The sequence below is a fragment of the Vidua chalybeata genome, unplaced genomic scaffold (assembly GCF_026979565.1).
Source record: "Vidua chalybeata isolate OUT-0048 unplaced genomic scaffold, bVidCha1 merged haplotype W_reject_6, whole genome shotgun sequence".
In the NCBI taxonomy this organism is placed as follows: Eukaryota; Metazoa; Chordata; class Aves; order Passeriformes; family Viduidae; genus Vidua; species Vidua chalybeata.
Window position 1 is genome coordinate 375,072 of NW_026530355.1, and position 15,388 is coordinate 390,459.

The 15,388-nt window shown below is 59.3% G+C and overlaps 2 protein-coding genes across 4 annotated transcripts; one reads left to right on the top strand and one right to left on the bottom strand.

Moving 5' to 3' along the window:
- The first annotated feature begins 672 nt into the window (after positions 1 to 672).
- LOC128783301 (maestro heat-like repeat-containing protein family member 6) lies at positions 673 to 6,380 on the top strand. Its single transcript, XM_053933958.1, has 14 exons — positions 673 to 1,305; positions 1,683 to 1,747; positions 2,192 to 2,340; positions 2,663 to 2,810; positions 3,056 to 3,243; positions 3,331 to 3,468; positions 3,744 to 3,858; positions 4,032 to 4,172; positions 4,367 to 4,543; positions 4,677 to 4,832; positions 4,992 to 5,093; positions 5,340 to 5,442; positions 5,715 to 5,771; positions 6,062 to 6,380. Exons 1-14 carry the CDS (start codon positions 1,185 to 1,187, stop codon positions 6,259 to 6,261), a joined length of 1,860 nt encoding a protein of 619 aa, XP_053789933.1. The 5' UTR covers positions 673 to 1,184; the 3' UTR covers positions 6,262 to 6,380.
- Positions 6,381 to 7,874: 1,494 nt separating this feature from the next.
- LOC128783293 (serine/threonine-protein kinase pim-1-like) lies at positions 7,875 to 11,561 on the bottom strand. Of its 3 annotated transcripts, XR_008429056.1 has the most exons (5): positions 10,696 to 11,191; positions 9,873 to 10,052; positions 9,468 to 9,617; positions 8,362 to 9,278; positions 7,875 to 8,078 (listed from the first exon to the last, which is right to left on the bottom strand). XR_008429056.1 is itself a non-coding variant. In XM_053933948.1 (4 exons), exons 1-3 carry the CDS (start codon positions 11,174 to 11,176, stop codon positions 9,511 to 9,513), a joined length of 768 nt encoding a protein of 255 aa, XP_053789923.1. In that variant the 5' UTR covers positions 11,177 to 11,561; the 3' UTR covers positions 8,085 to 9,240; positions 9,468 to 9,510. The 3 variants fall into 3 exon arrangements, 2 of the variants coding, with proteins under 2 accessions (XP_053789923.1, XP_053789922.1); XM_053933948.1 differs by lacking the exon at positions 7,875 to 8,078 and having other exon boundaries at positions 8,085 to 9,240; positions 10,696 to 11,561; XM_053933947.1 differs by lacking the exon at positions 7,875 to 8,078 and having other exon boundaries at positions 8,085 to 9,278.
- Positions 11,562 to 15,388: the final 3,827 nt, after the last annotated feature.

Sequence of the window (15,388 nt, forward strand, 5' to 3'; positions counted from 1 at the left end):
TTCAATGAGAAAATAATTTCAGCATGGAGTAAGAGCTTCTGACAGAGACCAAGTGTTGCCAGCAGTTGCTCCAGGTGCTCCTGCCAAGAGCCCCTGCAGGCAGGAGCGCAGCCCCCAATGCACGTGGGCTTTGGCTCCCTCTGGCACAGAAGCCCCCCACGGGCACAGGTCTCTCTCTGGGGCAGGAGAAGGGCACCAGAGCTGCCAGGGCCCGGGGGGTGGCAGGTCTGCTTGGGCAGGGACTCTGCCACACCTGCTGATGTCAGCGCTCCCCGGGCCCCAGGGGTCCAAGCAGCATTGGTGCCCTGGCCCACACGTTCCTTGTCTGTGTCACACCCGCTGGTTTAGGATGGCCACCAGCCGGGACGTGACCCAAGGAGGCCGTGCCAGCTTCTGTGGAAGGCCCCGTGCCCTTCCCAGCACAGCTGCGTCGGCAGCCCTGGGGGCTCCTTCTGCTGCCCTGAGCCCGCGGAGCAGGGCAGCGTTTGCTGATGGTTTCAGCCGTTCCTAAAGACCCTGTCGGGCTGTCTTAGACACTTGGGGTGAGGAATTCCTTCCAACCTGGGCCACTTTGGGTGGGTTGGGGGCAGCCCCAGGGCAGGGGGCAGTGTGTGCAGGGACCCTTTGTGACACGGTGCTGCGTGGTCACCGTGTCATGGAACAGGACAGCATGTCCAAGGGCCCTTTGTGACACAGGGTGACATAGGAGCTGGCGGTGACAAGACCACGCCAGAGTGCTTGGAGCACGCGACGGGACAGGACGGGACAGAGCGGTGCCGTGAGGAGCCCCCGCACAGCGCACTCGTTCGTGTCTGACCCGGAGCTTTTCCCAGGCGTTATTCCTGCAGCTGACCTCGAGGCCAGACCACAGGACTTGCTGACCTGTGGCCTTCCTGAGGCTTCTCTTCTGCAGGTGCCCTTGAGGGCAGACCGTGGGACTTGGTGCCCCGGAGGCATCTCCCATCCCTGCCACCGGTGCCCTCGAGGCCTGACCACAATCCTTGACAGGAGTCTCCTGTCCTTGTGGCAGGAGCCCTCAAGACCAGAGTGCAGGACTTGCTGTCCTGTAGCCTTCCTGAGGCTTCTCTCCTGAAGGTGCCTTCCAGGCACAACTGCAGGACTCGCTGACTCGGAGCTTTTCCGAGGCATCTCTCCTGCAACTCGCCACAAATCCAGTGACTGCCATGGAGCAGAGATCCCTAAGAGGGCCCAAGCTGGCCTGGGTGCAGGAGGAGGAAGAAGGCCCTGGAGCTGCCCCAATAGAGGAGATCAAAGAGGTGTTGCGGTTGAAGACTCTACAGGAGGGTGAGTGGCAGAGCTGGGCTTAGGGTTGGTGCCTGCAGCCAGCTTGGCACCATTCCATCCCATCCCACTGCATCCCATGCCATGGCATCCCATCCCATCCCATGGCATCCCATGGCATCCCATGGCATCCCATGGCATCCCATCCCATCCCATCCCATCCCATCCCATCCCATCCCATCCCATCCCATCCCATCCCATCCCCTGGGGACATGCCCACGGACAGGACAGAAGGGGGGCCGGGCAGACACCCCGCAGCGGCCGTGCTCCATCCCCTGGGGCATCCCGGGGCTGTCCCTGCCTGGGGAGCTCAGGGCTGGGCTGTGTTCTCCGGCCTCTCCCGCAGCCCCTCAGCTCTGGCTGCGCTCGCTCTTTGCCAGATGCAGCCGTGGACCGCACACAAGAGCAGGACCCCGCCCGTGGCCTCTTCCGCAGAACAGTGGAGGTACCTGCAGCCATCCCCACCTGGGCTGGGCCTGCTGTCACCGCTCAGCCGAGCACCGTGCTTGGAGCATTCCATGGAACATCCCTGGCTTCCTGCCCTTCTCCTACACTTGGTTTGCAAATTCATCAAGAGGATTCAGGAGGAAGAGACCAGCACCATGGGCAAAGGGCTCAGAGCATATTCACACACCTTCAAAACCAAGACCTCTGCTGCCCTGCTGGATATGCTCATAGAGGGCGGGTTTTGCAATCCAAAGCAAATAAGCGGCCTGTGGTTTGAGGGTTTGATCCTCCCAGGAATTGCCTGGCCTCCCAAGCCACATCTGCTGGTCCCTGGAAGCCTTTGAGGCCATGGCAGTGTGGTGGGAAGGGAAGCACTTCTCTGGGGAAGCTGGGGACATTCCTCCCTCTGGCAGCTTTCCAAGTCTCCCCGTGCCTTCTCCAGGTGCCCGCCATGGTGAGGTACATCCACGAGTGGCTCATGGACAATCAGTTTGCTGAGCAGAGACTGAACAGGGCCCTCCTGGATCTCACTGAAGAACAGCCTGCCGATGTAGTAATGACACTCCTGTGTGTGGCCCCATCCTGTGACAGGTATGGGGCCACCTGCCCAGAGGGCTCAGGGCTCCCCAGCCCATCAGCCTGTACAGCCTGTGCCAGGTGTCTGACCAACAGAGAGTCCCCAGGGCCCTCTGGCTGCTCCCTTTGCCAGCCCTGGCACCTCAGCCCCCGAGCCTGCTGCCATGCTCCCTCGCTGCCCCTCAGGGGCCTGTCCCCACAGGCCTGGGCTGCCTGGGTGCTGCTGGCGAGGGGCAGTGGGCAGAGGCAGAGCCGGCAGCCAGCTCAGGTCCCCGCTGCTGCCCAGGCCACGGTGCTGTGTCCCAGATCCCCCTGAGACAGAGCTCTAACCCCACAGAGCTGCTTTCACCATGTGGAAGAGCATCATGTGCTCGCCCAGGACTGCCGAGCCAGTGCAGCTGATACTCCTCGATGTGCTGGGGAGTTGGCCAGAGCACAGCACGTTCACCTCTGATGGGGACAAAACGGGTGTCTTTGTCCTGGCTGTGAGTTTCTGCAACTGGCCTTTGCTGGCCCCAAGGCCACCTGCCCAGCAGCTCTCCATCCTCCTTGCCCCACTGCATCTCCCTGCCTCAGGCGCTGGGCTGAAACCTGGCCTCGGGGCAGCTTCAGGGGCACCAGGCCCGCTGCTCCCCCTGCGTCTCTCCGGGCCTCTCCCTCCCGTGCTCGGGCCCTGCCACACGGACACCTCGGCACTGAGCGCTGTCTCGGGGGGCTTTGTCCTTTGCAGGCAACTGTGGTGATGTGGAAGATCCTCCAGGTGCCCTGTGTCCCACAGATGGTGACGGTGTATTTCCCCCACCTACTTGTGCATCTGCTCTTCCAAGTGTTCTTCAGCACTCTGGATATGCCAGAGGAGGTCGATACCTTCTGGAAGGGATGCCAGCAGCAATACGGCCTTGCCACCAGCCCCAACAGGTACTCCATCCCACTCCTCTGTCCCTGCCACATCCCTGGGCAGGAGCCAGTGCTCCCAGTGTTACCTGGGCTTTGCTCTGCACGCAGGTTTGCAGTGCGGACCCTGAAGTCCCTGCTCTGCCAAATGGAGCACGAGGATGTGGTGCTGGCAATGGAACGCAAGCGTGGCTGGGACACGCTGCTGTGTGCTGACACCCACCACTATGCCGTGGGTCTGCTGGCCAGGTGAGACCCCCTTCTCCCCGCTGCCTCTGACATTTGTGCTCTGTGCCCAGGGTGCCCCACACAGTCCCAGTGGTCGTGGGCCAGAGGGCCTTGTCACCGAGGCACAGCCAAGCAGACTGGAAAAGGCTGGCAGAGGAGGGTACCCACAAGGAGCTGCCTCCCAAATAGCCCAGGGCCCCTTGCAGGATGCTGGGGAAAGACCAGACCTCTGTCAGTCTGTCCTGGGAGAGGTTTGTCCCCCGGCCCAAAGTCTTGGTTACTTTTTCTCCTGCCAGGGAGATATCCCGTGTCTCCATCCCCTTGTGCTCCCGCATCGCTCGCTACCTGCTCCAGCTGCTCAACACACTGGAGCCACGCTGGGAGCTGCCCGCCCTGGCCTTCCTTGTGGAGGTGAGCCTGATGGCCAGCGCTGCCTCGCTCAGCTGCCTCCCAGCTCTCTGCCCTCTCGTAGCTGCAGCTGCCTGGGACGGGTGCCCACGCCCTGTGCTGCTGCCTGGGGCCAGCCCTGTGCGGTTCCGGGCTCCTGCTGGCCGGGTCCCCTGTCACTGCCCTGTGCCTTTCAGGTCCTCGAGTGCCTGAACTTGAGTGGAGGCAGTGCTAACAGAGTCCTGCAAATCTTGTCAAGGCACCTGCACAGCAAGTGCAGGGACAGGCGTCGCCTGGCGCTCAGGGCCCTTCTCAAGCTCATTGACAATCCCTCGATGGTGAGAAGGGGGCAGCGGCTGAGGCTGCCCTCGGGAATGCAGTCGCTTGGGCTTTGCTGGGCTTTAGGCACTGGGGCAGCTGCTCCCAGCTCTCCTGCCTCCTGCTTCAGCTGCCCAAGTGCTCCGCAACAGCCCTTTGGCCTCTAGGCCCTGCGGCAGCAGGATGGCGTTTCACAAACTTGTGTTCCGCACAGAGTGAAAAAATGTGGAGCCTGACTGAAAGTCTTGTGGAGCTCCTGTGCGACGCAGATGGAGAGATAGTTAGCATGGCTGTCATGCTCCTCAGCTTTATCTCCCGGGACAAGGACATGCTGATAGGCAGCTCCATTGCACTGCGGCTGGTTGAGGCGCTCCTGCCACTCTTTGACCACGTAAGGCTCGCTGCCTCCAGCCACAGCCACTGGCTGCTGCCCGGACACTTTGTGCCCTGTGGATTTCCAGGCCTGAGCCAAGCTGAGCCCCATGCAGCCGATGCTCAGGTCTTTTTTTCTTCCTTTCATACAGGACAATAGCCAGGTGCAGCTGCTCTCCATCCTGCTCTTCCAAACATTGCTGTCTCTTCCACTGCAAAAGGACAAAAAGGCCCTGAAGACACACGTGCGCCAGAGCCTGCTGCCACTCTTCTTCCACTGCCATGATGAGGATGGGCGTGTGGCACAGGTGAGGACTCGTGGGCTGCTGCTGTCCCCCTGGGAGGCGTCTCAGCTGCCTCCTGCCCTGGCGCCTGCTGGGCTGCAGCCTCCTCCAGGCCTTGGCACAGGGACACAGGTCCTGCGCCCTGGGCTGTGGGGCCATCTCCGTGTCTCTGCTGCTCTCCAGGCTTCTCAGGAAACGCTGCTTTGTGTGGCCCACTTCCTCAAGAGGAGGGATCTGGAAAAAGTGGTGAAGAAGAAGAAGCTGTGGAAGTTCACCGAGTGCCTGGTAAGGATGGTCTGGAAGTGCCAGCCTCAGGCTGGAGAATCCCCCTGAGCGCGGTGCTCAGTGTGCGGGGCTGGCAGCTGTGCCCCTGCCCGCTGCTGCAGCCAGAGGCGGCGCGGGCTCTTCTCCAGGCTCCTGTGGGCCCGAGCTCACGGCGGTGCGGGCAGGGGAGGCCGGGGCTGGGCGCAGGGAGTGCCCGGTCCAGGGGCTGAGCCCGCGCCAAGCCTTCCCTCCTGCCGCTCTCTCCAGCTGGCAGACGACAGCAGCAGAGCGGCCGAGCACCTGCGCCAGGCCATGCCCTACCTGGAGAGCCCAGAGGAGCCCCTGCGAGAGGCGGCCATCAGGTTCCTGGGTGAGCCGCGAGCCCGGGCTCCCTCCCCGCCCCGCCGCAGCTCGGCCCCAGCCCCGCCTGCTGCCCCGGCAGCGCCATCCGGGCCCGGCGGGGTGGAGCCCCGGCTGGCCTGGGCGCTGCTGCCGCCCTCTCGCAGCCGTGCCCTTGGGCGGCAGCGTGCGGCAAGGGCCCGGCTGAGCCCTGCCGGGCCAGGAGGCCGTGTGGCCACAGGGCTGGCAGCGCCGCTGGCAGAGAGCTGTGCCGCTGGGCTGTGACAGGCTCTGTGTTGGCAGGGATGGCCGGGCGGCAGCTGAGGGGGAAGAAAGAAGAGCTCCAGCTCATCTGTGAGGGTGAGTGAGGGCAGCGGGCTGTCAGCGGGGGCTGGCGGGGGAGCTGCAAGCCGTGCCCCGGCTGCGCAGGGCTCTGCTCCCTGTGCGGACGAGGGGCGGCGTGGGCAGAGCACACGGAGATTTCAGGGCCACCTGGGGGATTTGTGGCCAGCAGCTTCGGGCTGATCCCATTTGTCCCTTATTCCCTGCTGGCCATGGCCGGAGCCGGCTGGGATGGCCCTGGCAGGGAGGTCTCCTCGGGTCCCCTCAGATCCGGGATCTGACCATGGCTCTGTTGCTCTCTCTTTCAGCCCTTGAAGGCATGGCAAATGACATCAGCGTCGCCGTTGGAAGCCTGGCAATTCAAACGTTGTACATCCTCCAGGCAGTAGAGAGAGCTGGATATTCCATCTTGGACAGCCTGCATGATCAGCTCCGCAGGGCATGGAGGACACGGCCTCGTCTCTTGGGGCTCGGCTGGCTGCGCTGCCGGAGCTGTGCAGAGTGCTGATCCCAGAGGCTCTGTCTGCTGGGGCCACCTGAGCCAGCAGGAATGTTTAATTTCTTCAAGATTGTTCTTTCGTTCTTTTTGCTTTTCTGTAGGATATAAATATAGGATGTGTTCTAATAGACAGACTCCCAGGATTTTTCTTTTGCTGCCCAGGCTCTGCAGGGCATAGGGGAAGAGGGAGCAAAGGGTGCCTGGGCTCAGCAAGCTGCCCAGGCACGTGCAGGCTTGCAGGGAAAATGGCCAGAAGCCCCTTGGCCTTTGGTGGTTCTGCTGAAGCCTTTGTGCTGCCAACAGAGCCGGTGGGCAGGGGCCGGAGTTCCAGGGATCCCTGTGAGACCGGTGCCTGGAGATGGCCACAAGCCCTGTCCCAGGCAGGAACCGCCATCTGTGTCCTCCTGCCCGTGTGTTGCTGGCTGCATTGCTGAGGGCTCCGAGGTGCCTCTGGATGGGGCTCCTCAGGAGCTCCTGTGGGGCTGTGGCGCTGCTGCCGGGCAGGTTGGCCGGGCTGAGGGAGACCCTGAGGGGATGGGGCCACCAAGGGATGAGGGGCTGCGAAAGCCCTGACAGGACAAGGCAGTGGGAAGGCATGGGGGGGATGTGGGAGGCAGTGGGTAACGTTGGCTTGAGGAGGAAAGTGGATTGGAGCCAAAGAGGCCACTCAGCCCGATGTTCATGGGGCAAACAGCGAGCGTTTGTGCTCAAGCCCTTCCTTCTAAGGGGCCTTTGAAAAAGCCAGTCTGGATAATTTCACTGGTCTGATCTCTGTGCCCCTTCAGATTCTGGCCTGTGAAATGCCTGCAGCCTTGGGAGAGATGTGATGGGCGAGGCCCCTGTCAGTCAAAGCAGGGGCTGGTCCATTCACCAGTACAAGGCAGCCTGCACTGTGACACACGGCGACAGAGTGCCAGGCACAGCTGCGGGTGCTCCCCATGAACCTCAGCTCTGGGACCACTGTCTGCCCCAAGCTTCAGGGCTGCAGTGGGAGCTGGGCTCTGCCCTGGGGCCATCCTGCAGGGACAGCTGCAAACAGGGAGCATTCCCTTGCCACCAAGAGCCAAGCCAGGGCTGCAGGGCAGCTGCTCCAGCCCGGACGGCACTGTTGGGTGCTGCGCTCTGGGGCTGGGGCTCCCCGCACAGGGGACTGGACTGGTGTGCCAGAGGAGACAGAGAAGCTGCAGCTTCAGCCTAACTGAGGTGGGTGCATGGGCTGGGAAGAGTGGGGAGGCCCAAGGGGATTCACAGAGCTCATCCTGCTGAAAGGACAAGGAAAAGGGAGTGGGATCTCAGCAGTGAGGAGAGCTGAGGGCTGGAGAGCAGCTCTGAATGCCACTAAAATCCAACCAGACCTCTGAGACATTGCTGCTCCTCAGCCAGTGACAGGATGAGTCCCTAAGGTGGGGGCTCGGCCTTCCTCGTGGTGAGGGGCATCAAGGAAGGCAGAAGTGTGATGGAGACTGCCACAGGCTGGGAATTCACTGGGGGAAAAGAGGGAGCAGTTGGGAAGTAAAATGCAGGTGGGGGAGAGAACTGTTCAGAGAAGGGCTGAGCTACAGCTTGAGCAAGCTGCAAAATGTCATTTGGGGTCATCCCAGATTGATTTCATCTCAGAAAAGTATTGAACAAGTTTAATTTTTGGGTGGTGGCATGTTTTCCCTTGGAGGTGTACACTCTGCAAACTTGAGCTGTGTTGCTGAAATGCTCAAGCAAGTCTGTGCTGCAGGTCACACCATTTCTTCTTTGGCTGATTGGGGCCCGGTGCTGAGCTCCAGCAGAGCCCTGGCAGAGCCCAGAGCAGCCTCAGCACCCGCAGAGCCCGTCTGCAAGGAGAGAAACCAGAAAGTGCCCCTCAGCTGAAGGCTCCTGTCCCCTTGTCCCAGCCGCCCGCGGTGCCCAGGCCATGCTGGCCGTGCCCAGAGCGGTGCCCAGAGCTGCCCATCACTGCTGCCTTTGGCAGCAGAGCAGGAGGGCAGGACATGTGCCCAGCCTGCAGCCAGCCACGGCACATCCAGCCCTCAGCAGCTGCCCAGAGCAGGATGCTCCTGTGCTCGCTGCCATCTCCCCAAAGCTCTGATCCCACCATGCCAAGCAGACGGGACCCACCTGACGCCATCCACCGCTGGAAGAAAAGCTGGTCCCAAACGATGTCCTCAGCCTTCTCCAAGGGCACGGCCCATCCACGCTGCAGCTGCTCCCAAGCACTTCCCCATCCAGACTGGACCCCACCTAGAACGCTTCCTCTAGAAAAACACACAACAAATTATTGAAAGTAGATTACAGACAAAAAGGGGAAACAAGAAAAAAGGTCAAAAATCATATCTCTGTCTGGGGCTTGAGGAAGGCCCAACCCCTGCATGCCAGGGAAAAACCCACTCACGGGTGAAGGAAGCCCAGGCTTTCTCCCTTCCCCCTGCACTGCCCCCCAAAATAAGAGTGATCCCAAAGCAAAGAAGGGCAGGGGAGCAGCCCAAGCCCTTCCTTGCCTGCAAAGCAAAGCAGCCCCTGCACAGGTTCTGGAGTCCCACCTCTGCTCCCACCATGGAGGTTGGTTTGTGTCGGGCTGGCTACCCCAGCCCCAGCCCCAGCCCGGGGCACGGTGGGTGGTGGGGGCTGTTGGCAGGGCCAGGAGCCCACTCCCATTTCGTACCCACCCCAGCCCATGCCCCGAGCCCTGCCAAAAGCAGCTGGGCAGCCGACTGAAGGATCAGCTGCATCCGCCCCAGCAAAGGGGGAACCTTTGGTTCCCGGCCAGGCTGTGCAATGCCCAAATCTGGGAGCATCCCCTGCGTGTGGACTCATCTGCAAATTCCCTGTGGAGCCTGGCTTTGGAGAAGGTGCCAGAATCAAAGTGACGTCATCTTCAGTCTGCCGGTGACCAGGTGGAGCAAGAGGTTGTCATCCTTGATGTCGTCCTCGCTGTCTCCAGCAGCAGCAGCCCCACCTGCTACAGCTTCTCCAGGGGCTCCTTCTCCTTCCCTGGGGCTGAGACCAGGCTGTCAGGGTTCTGCCCAGGGCCCCAGCTGTCAGGGAACCAAGGAAGGCAAAACCAGCTCAGATGGCGGCCACCAGTGCTGGGCAGAGCAGCTCAGCTGCAGCATAAGGGCTGCGTGTTCCCATCTGATGACCTCTGGGCAGTGACACAGGCAGCACAAAAAAGTCTGGGTTCCTGTGCTTCTGATTGCCAATGCGTGTGTGGAGCTGTAACTTACCAGGGCCCTGCATCAGAGTGTGCCTGTGGCTCTCTCCCTTCTTCTAGGGCAGATGAACGTCCTGCATCCAGGGATCACACAACAGCTCTTCTAACGAAGGCCTTTCCATGTCCAGCATGGATAAACACCTCCTGATCAGATCTTGGTACTCTGGGCAGAGAAACCAGAACCCGCCGGTCAGTTGGAGAAGGCTCCTGTTGGCTTTGCCCCACTATTCCCGTGCCCAGGCCATGCTGGATGTGCTCAGAGCTGGGCCTAAACTTTCCCATCAATTCCCTGTTTTGGAGGAGAGCAGGAGAGCAGGACATGTGCCCCCTCCTCAGCAGCTGCCAGAGCGGGATGCTCACGAGCTGCTGCTGTCTCCCAGCACTGGTATTGCCCCTGTGGCCAGAGATGAGGATCCACCTGGAGAGAGCCGTTGTGGCAGCGAGAGCTGATGGTCCCAGCTGATGTTCTGGCACCCCCTGAAAGGGTGCTCCCCGCAGACCATCTGGTGCAGCACGATGCCCAGGGACCAGACAGTAGCTGGCTTGCCGTAGTACCAGCCAAAATGCATCCATTCCGGGGGGCTGTATGACCGTGTTCCTATGGAATAGAGATGGGCTTCAGCAGGGGGATGCTGCTGCTCCCAGAGCCTGGCCCCAGCATCCCTGGGCATGCGGGGGCTGCCCCAGTGGCACACGGGGTGACCGCTGCCCTCTCGCCAGCACCTGGGACTTGTGTACAGACTTGGGGTTGGAAAAGAAGCCACAGATGCTGGAAGAGGGCAGCTGAAGCCCTGGCAAGGCCCGACCATGACAAGGAAAAACCCACTCAGTGCTGGGGAAAACCATGCCTTCATCCTCCCTGCCTGCATTGCCCCAAAAACCATTATGAATTCAAAGCAAACCAGGTGAGTGGAGCAGTCCAAGCCCTTTCTCACCTGCACACCAAACCGGCTGGGGCACAGGTTCTGGCCCCCCCTCTCTGCTGCCCCCACCCACGGGTGTTTTTGTTGGGCTGGCTGCCCCAGCCCCAGCCCCAGCCCTGGGCAGAGTGGTGGGCAAAGGCTGCCAGCAGGGCTGGAAGCTGGCTCCCCACCCAGCCCTGCTGAAACGCAACTCGGCTGAAATCTCAGAGCCATCAAGGGGAGCAAAAGGGACAATCCCCGATGCCACAGCCAGCTTGGCCTGGGAGATGTTGGGCCGTGAGATGCTGGGACCGCGAGCACAGCCCTGTGTGGACTCACCTGCAAAGTGAGTGTAGGCTGTGTCTTGCAGGTAGGTGTCACAGCCAAAGTCGATCAATTTAGCCTCCCCGGTGGCCAGGTCAACCAGGATGTTCCCTGGTTTGATGTCCCTGTGCAGGACCCCGCAGCTGGTGCAGTGCCACACGGCCTCCAGCACCTGGCGGAACAGCTCCCGCGCCACCTCCTCGGACAGGAACCCCCGTGCCCGAATGAAATGGTGCAGGTCCTGAGACCGCTTTGGGCGCTCCAGCACCATCACGATGTCGTTGGGGAGCTCAAGCCACTCCAGCAGCTGGACGACACCGGGGAAGCCAGTGGACACCTTGGCCAGCAGCACCACCTCCAGGGGTGCGCTGGTGCCGTCGGGCTGCGGGAGGAGCACGATGCCGTCAGTGGGGCTGAGGCCGTGCCGGGGCTCGGGAACCCCTCGCCCAGCCCGGGATGCTCTGCGCCCTGCGCTGGCCCCACGCCTGCTCTCCATCAAGGCGTCCCGGCGGCTTCCACCCTGCTGGGCCCCAGCTCATCCCCGCCCGAAGACGCTGCCGAAGCCGCCGCGGCCCAGCAGCGAACCCAGCCGGTACTGCTCCTGCAGGCCCTGCTGCGCCTTCCCTGCCGGCGGGACGCGGCTGTCAGCGCTCGGCCCGGGGCCAGGAGCGGCCCCCGAGCGCCCCTCAAGCGCCCCGGGCCGGCCATCCCCAGGCGTTCGCTCCTGGCAACGGGACAGCGGCGGCTCGGGGCCGGCGGCCGCGCTGCCGAGCGGCGGAGCTCGGGCCGGGGAAGCCGCAGCGGAGGCGGCGGCAGCGGCTGCGCCGCCTGTGTCCTCCGCGGGGCCCGGGAGCAGCCGGCGCTGGGGCCGGGGCCTGTTTGCTCTTTCCAAGAACCTTTCCTGGAGAACGAGGTGAAGCTTCTATCTCAAGATGTGCCACCAGCTGCAGCTTCTCTTGGCATTCCACACCGTGTGTGCAGCACAACTCTTGCAGCAAAGCAGGACAAATGTTTGAAGAACTTGGCAGCTTGTTCTTTCTTTTCCTTGTGGGCTGGGCAGTTGTGCCATTGGTAAGGATTTCATTGTTATTGTTCTACCCTAAGAAAACATGATGGGCTACCAGGAATTGTTAGGGAGCACAAGCCTGACTGAATGCAGAGAAAGAATCTGCAGAGCCTGCAGCCAGAAATGGAGAGCTGTCTGATCAGCATTGCAACATCCCCATGCACATCTTGAAAGTGATCTAGAAGATGAAAATGGGCTGACAGAGGGAGTTTGTTTCTGTGTTCAGTTCAGATGCTTCTACATCTAGTGCACTGATATAAATCAGGAGTTCAATCAGTTCATGGAAAGCACCAGAACAAGCTGGAGCTCTCAGGAGATGACTGAAAGAATCTGAAAAGAAGAAATGCAGGCAATGACTTGGTCGACTTTGTCTGTAAGAAGTGTAATTTTTCCCTTATAATTTGTAATCCATCTCCTCTGCAATTATCTTTTGGAAAAAGGCCATTTTCACCCCAGATTCCCCATGAAATGGGTAGCCTGAGCTTGTGGAAGTGCCTGAAAGATGCCCTGTTCCTCTGCAGGGTCACGGAGGCTGAAACAGGAGCAGGAGCCCTCTCTGGGGAAGCCTCCTCCGAGCTGGAATTTGTGCCGTGCTGGGAGAGGAGGAGGAGGAGGGGGAGAACGCTGGGCGCTGTGTGGCAGGAGCAGGAGGTTTGGGCCGCAGGACATTCCGTCTGCGCCGCTGCCCCGCAATGGGCGGGAACGCTGTGGGGAAGACTGGGGGACACTGGAGCAGACTATGGATGGCACTGGGGGGAACTGGAAGGGCCTGGGAATGAACTGAGGTGTACTGGGAGGGACTGGGCTGTACTGGGAGGGATTGGAGGGGCACTGGGGTTGTACTGGGGATGAACTGGGGATGCACTGGGCTGTACTGGGAGGGACTGGAGGGGTTGAATGGGCTGTTCCCGCCTTCACCGCCTCCCATTTGCTGAGGCTCCCGCCCATCATCACCCGCAGCCAATCATCGCCGGGGATTGTGGCTTTGGGGGCGGTGCCTGGAGTCAGTGCTGTCTTTTCTTTTGCCTACAACTCCCATCATGCCTCGCAGCCCAATAGAGCCCCATTGGAGCCGGGACTACAACGCCCGTCATGCCCCGCGCTCTACAGAACCCCGGTATCCGCCCCCATCTGTGCCGTAAGTGTCCCCCAGACCCTCCAGGATCCCCGAGTGACCCTCAGCGGCCATTTGGGACCCCCCACAATTTTACTGGCAAAGTACAAAAAAGCAAGAAACCTTGGAAAAGGGTTTAATACAACATCCAATCCAACATAAAACACCCTAGAAGTAACTTAATTCACTCAGCCCATTTAACCTGGAAACCTTTAAACACTTTAGTTGTTGAGGTACCCAAAAAATGTTCCATAGAAAGAGCATGAGAAGGAGAGGAAAGAGAGAGAGATGCAAAGACAGAAGCTCCATAGAAAGACACGCACGTGGCTCCCAGCTCCTGGCGTTCCAGTGTGGGTGAGACACAAACCCCAGGAGAAGGCAGAGTCCATAGCAGGGGCTGCTGACCTTGTGCTCTGTGTTTTAAGGCCCTGGGCCTTTGTGGGCCTCCCCCAGGTGGGATTTCTGATTGCTCGGGCAATCAGGGCTGGGTTAGCGCTGTCCCCTCTGTGTGACTGATTGACAGCTCAGCCCAAGGTGTCTTGGGACATCGATCTCATCCAGCCTCTGACAGCGACCACGGTGACACTGGGGAGCCTCATGGAGCCATGGGTCAGTTGTGACAATGCAGGTCCAAGGACACCATGGTGACACTGGGGAACCTCATGGAACTGTGAAAAACACATTCACTCTCCTGTGAAAATTTACAAAGTTTAATAAAGGACAATAGGAGACAAGGACCATAGAGCAAAGGTTAGTTTGGCCGGGTGCATCTTGACACTCAGCCAAGAGCACACCGTTCTCTTTGGGGATTCCCCTTAAATGCCTTTTCTATTACATCAGCCTGTTGCATATTCATAGACTCTTATGCATACCCATTAACTAATTTACATTTTCCAGGAACTATTTGACATGGCCCCTCCTTGGGTCTGCCTTTTTAGAGCATGCCTGTTTCTTGGCTGTGGTTTTGGCTCCTTCTCTTTATCACTTCCAGTCCGGGTCCCGGCCCACACTGCCTTCAGACGGTGAATGCTGATGGTTGGCAGATCTGTACAGGCGTCCTCATCCTGTGTTCACTGGATGTTATCCCATTCCAAGCAGGCATTTTAACACAAGCATAGCTATTTCACTACTATGCCTAAGCTTAATTAACAGCAGAAATACAAACTATATCTTTATAACAAAGTGATTTTAACACCACACATATAAAATCCATTTTAATATTTGCAAAAAGCCAGTATTATAATATGTATCTATAACAAAACCAAGGGGCCCTTGTGGGGCCTCACGGAAACGAGGAGTCCATTGTGACTGACAGGGAAGATTCTTTTCAGACAGTTCCATGGGTGAAGGTTTGGGTTTTACCATCTTTGAAACGGGTCTTAGTCTCCATTAAGTTTATTACAGAGGCCAGATAGCTTGGCTCCTGAAACAGACACGTGGGTCTGCACGAGCTTGCGTTCATGAACTTTGGGGTAAAATGACAGGTTCAAGAGGGGAATATGTGGCCGGCGGTTCGGGAAGGCTGAACCTTCCTAGTACCTCACCAATGGGAAAGGAAGAGGGCAACGTGCGGCCGGGAGTTTGGATAAAAGGAGGCTGCACCCTCTGAAGCCTGGAGAGAGAAAACCCCGTGGGTGTGTGCCCTGGTGGACTCTTTCCCTTTATTCCAATAAAGTTGAAGGACTCTGTCTCCTTTATGGCTTTTCATAGCGGGATTTTCCATACTTGACACTGTGGAACGTCACAAACCCAAGGAGCCGTTGTGACACAACAAGGCCTCGTAGGAACAAAGAAACCATTGTTGACAGTGCAGATCTTATAGAAGCATGGGGCCATTGAGGCAATGCAGATCCAAGGACAGCATGGAGACACTCTGGAACCTCATGGAATCAAGGAGACCATTGTGGAACTCTGGTGCCTCATGGAATCATGGAGAGCGTTGTGAAACTCAGGGACCCATGGAAGCAAGGGTCAAGGATGAAGCTGTGGGGCCCATAGAACCAAGGAGCCATCGTGACACAGCGGGGCCGCATGGAGCCCAGGGGACATTGTGACACTTCAGGGCTTTGTGGAACAAAGAAGCCTTGTGACATTGCAAGACCTCATGGAAGCAAAGATCCATTGGGACTCTACAGAAGCAAGGAGAATACTGTGACAAGGAGAACATTGTCACACTACAGGGACTCAGGGAAACAAGGAGACCATTGTGAAACTCGGGGGCCCCATGGAACCCAGGGAACATGGAACAGGTCTCGACTGTTTGACTGGCTTGGCCTTTGGGGGGCCACCTGACAGGTCCAGCTGACCTTGGCATGTCGAGGGCTGCTTCTTATTAGTCCCTGAAGCACTGGGGCCCTGTGCTTTCCTTCCTCTGGAAAGAACTGTCCCTCTTTCCAGCTGTCCATGGCCAAAACTGGGATTCCTTCTCCAAATTTCCTTATATGCAATGATTGTTCCCAGATTGATATCAGCAATGTCCAATTGATATTGATCCCCAGCACCTCCTAATGCAGTCTGAACAGATATGA

Excerpts from the sequence above, each read along its gene's own strand:
- LOC128783301 (XM_053933958.1), top strand. The coding sequence starts at position 1,185 with ATGGAGCAGAGATCCCTAAGAGGGCCCAAGCTGGCCTGGGTGCAGGAG. Across the intron at positions 5,443-5,714 it reads GGCGGCCATCAGGTTCCTGG|GGATGGCCGGGCGGCAGCTG; the intron begins GTGAGCCGCGAG and ends CTGTGTTGGCAG. Across the intron at positions 5,772-6,061 it reads GCTCCAGCTCATCTGTGAGG|CCCTTGAAGGCATGGCAAAT; the intron begins GTGAGTGAGGGC and ends TCTCTCTTTCAG.
- LOC128783293 (XM_053933948.1), bottom strand. The coding sequence starts at position 11,176 with ATGGAGAGCAGGCGTGGGGCCAGCGCAGGGCGCAGAGCATCCCGGGCT. Across the intron at positions 10,053-10,695 it reads AGCCTACACTCACTTTGCAG|GAACACGGTCATACAGCCCC; the intron begins GTGAGTCCACAC and ends TCTATTCCATAG. Across the intron at positions 9,618-9,872 it reads GCCACAACGGCTCTCTCCAG|AGTACCAAGATCTGATCAGG; the intron begins GTGGATCCTCAT and ends TTCTCTGCCCAG.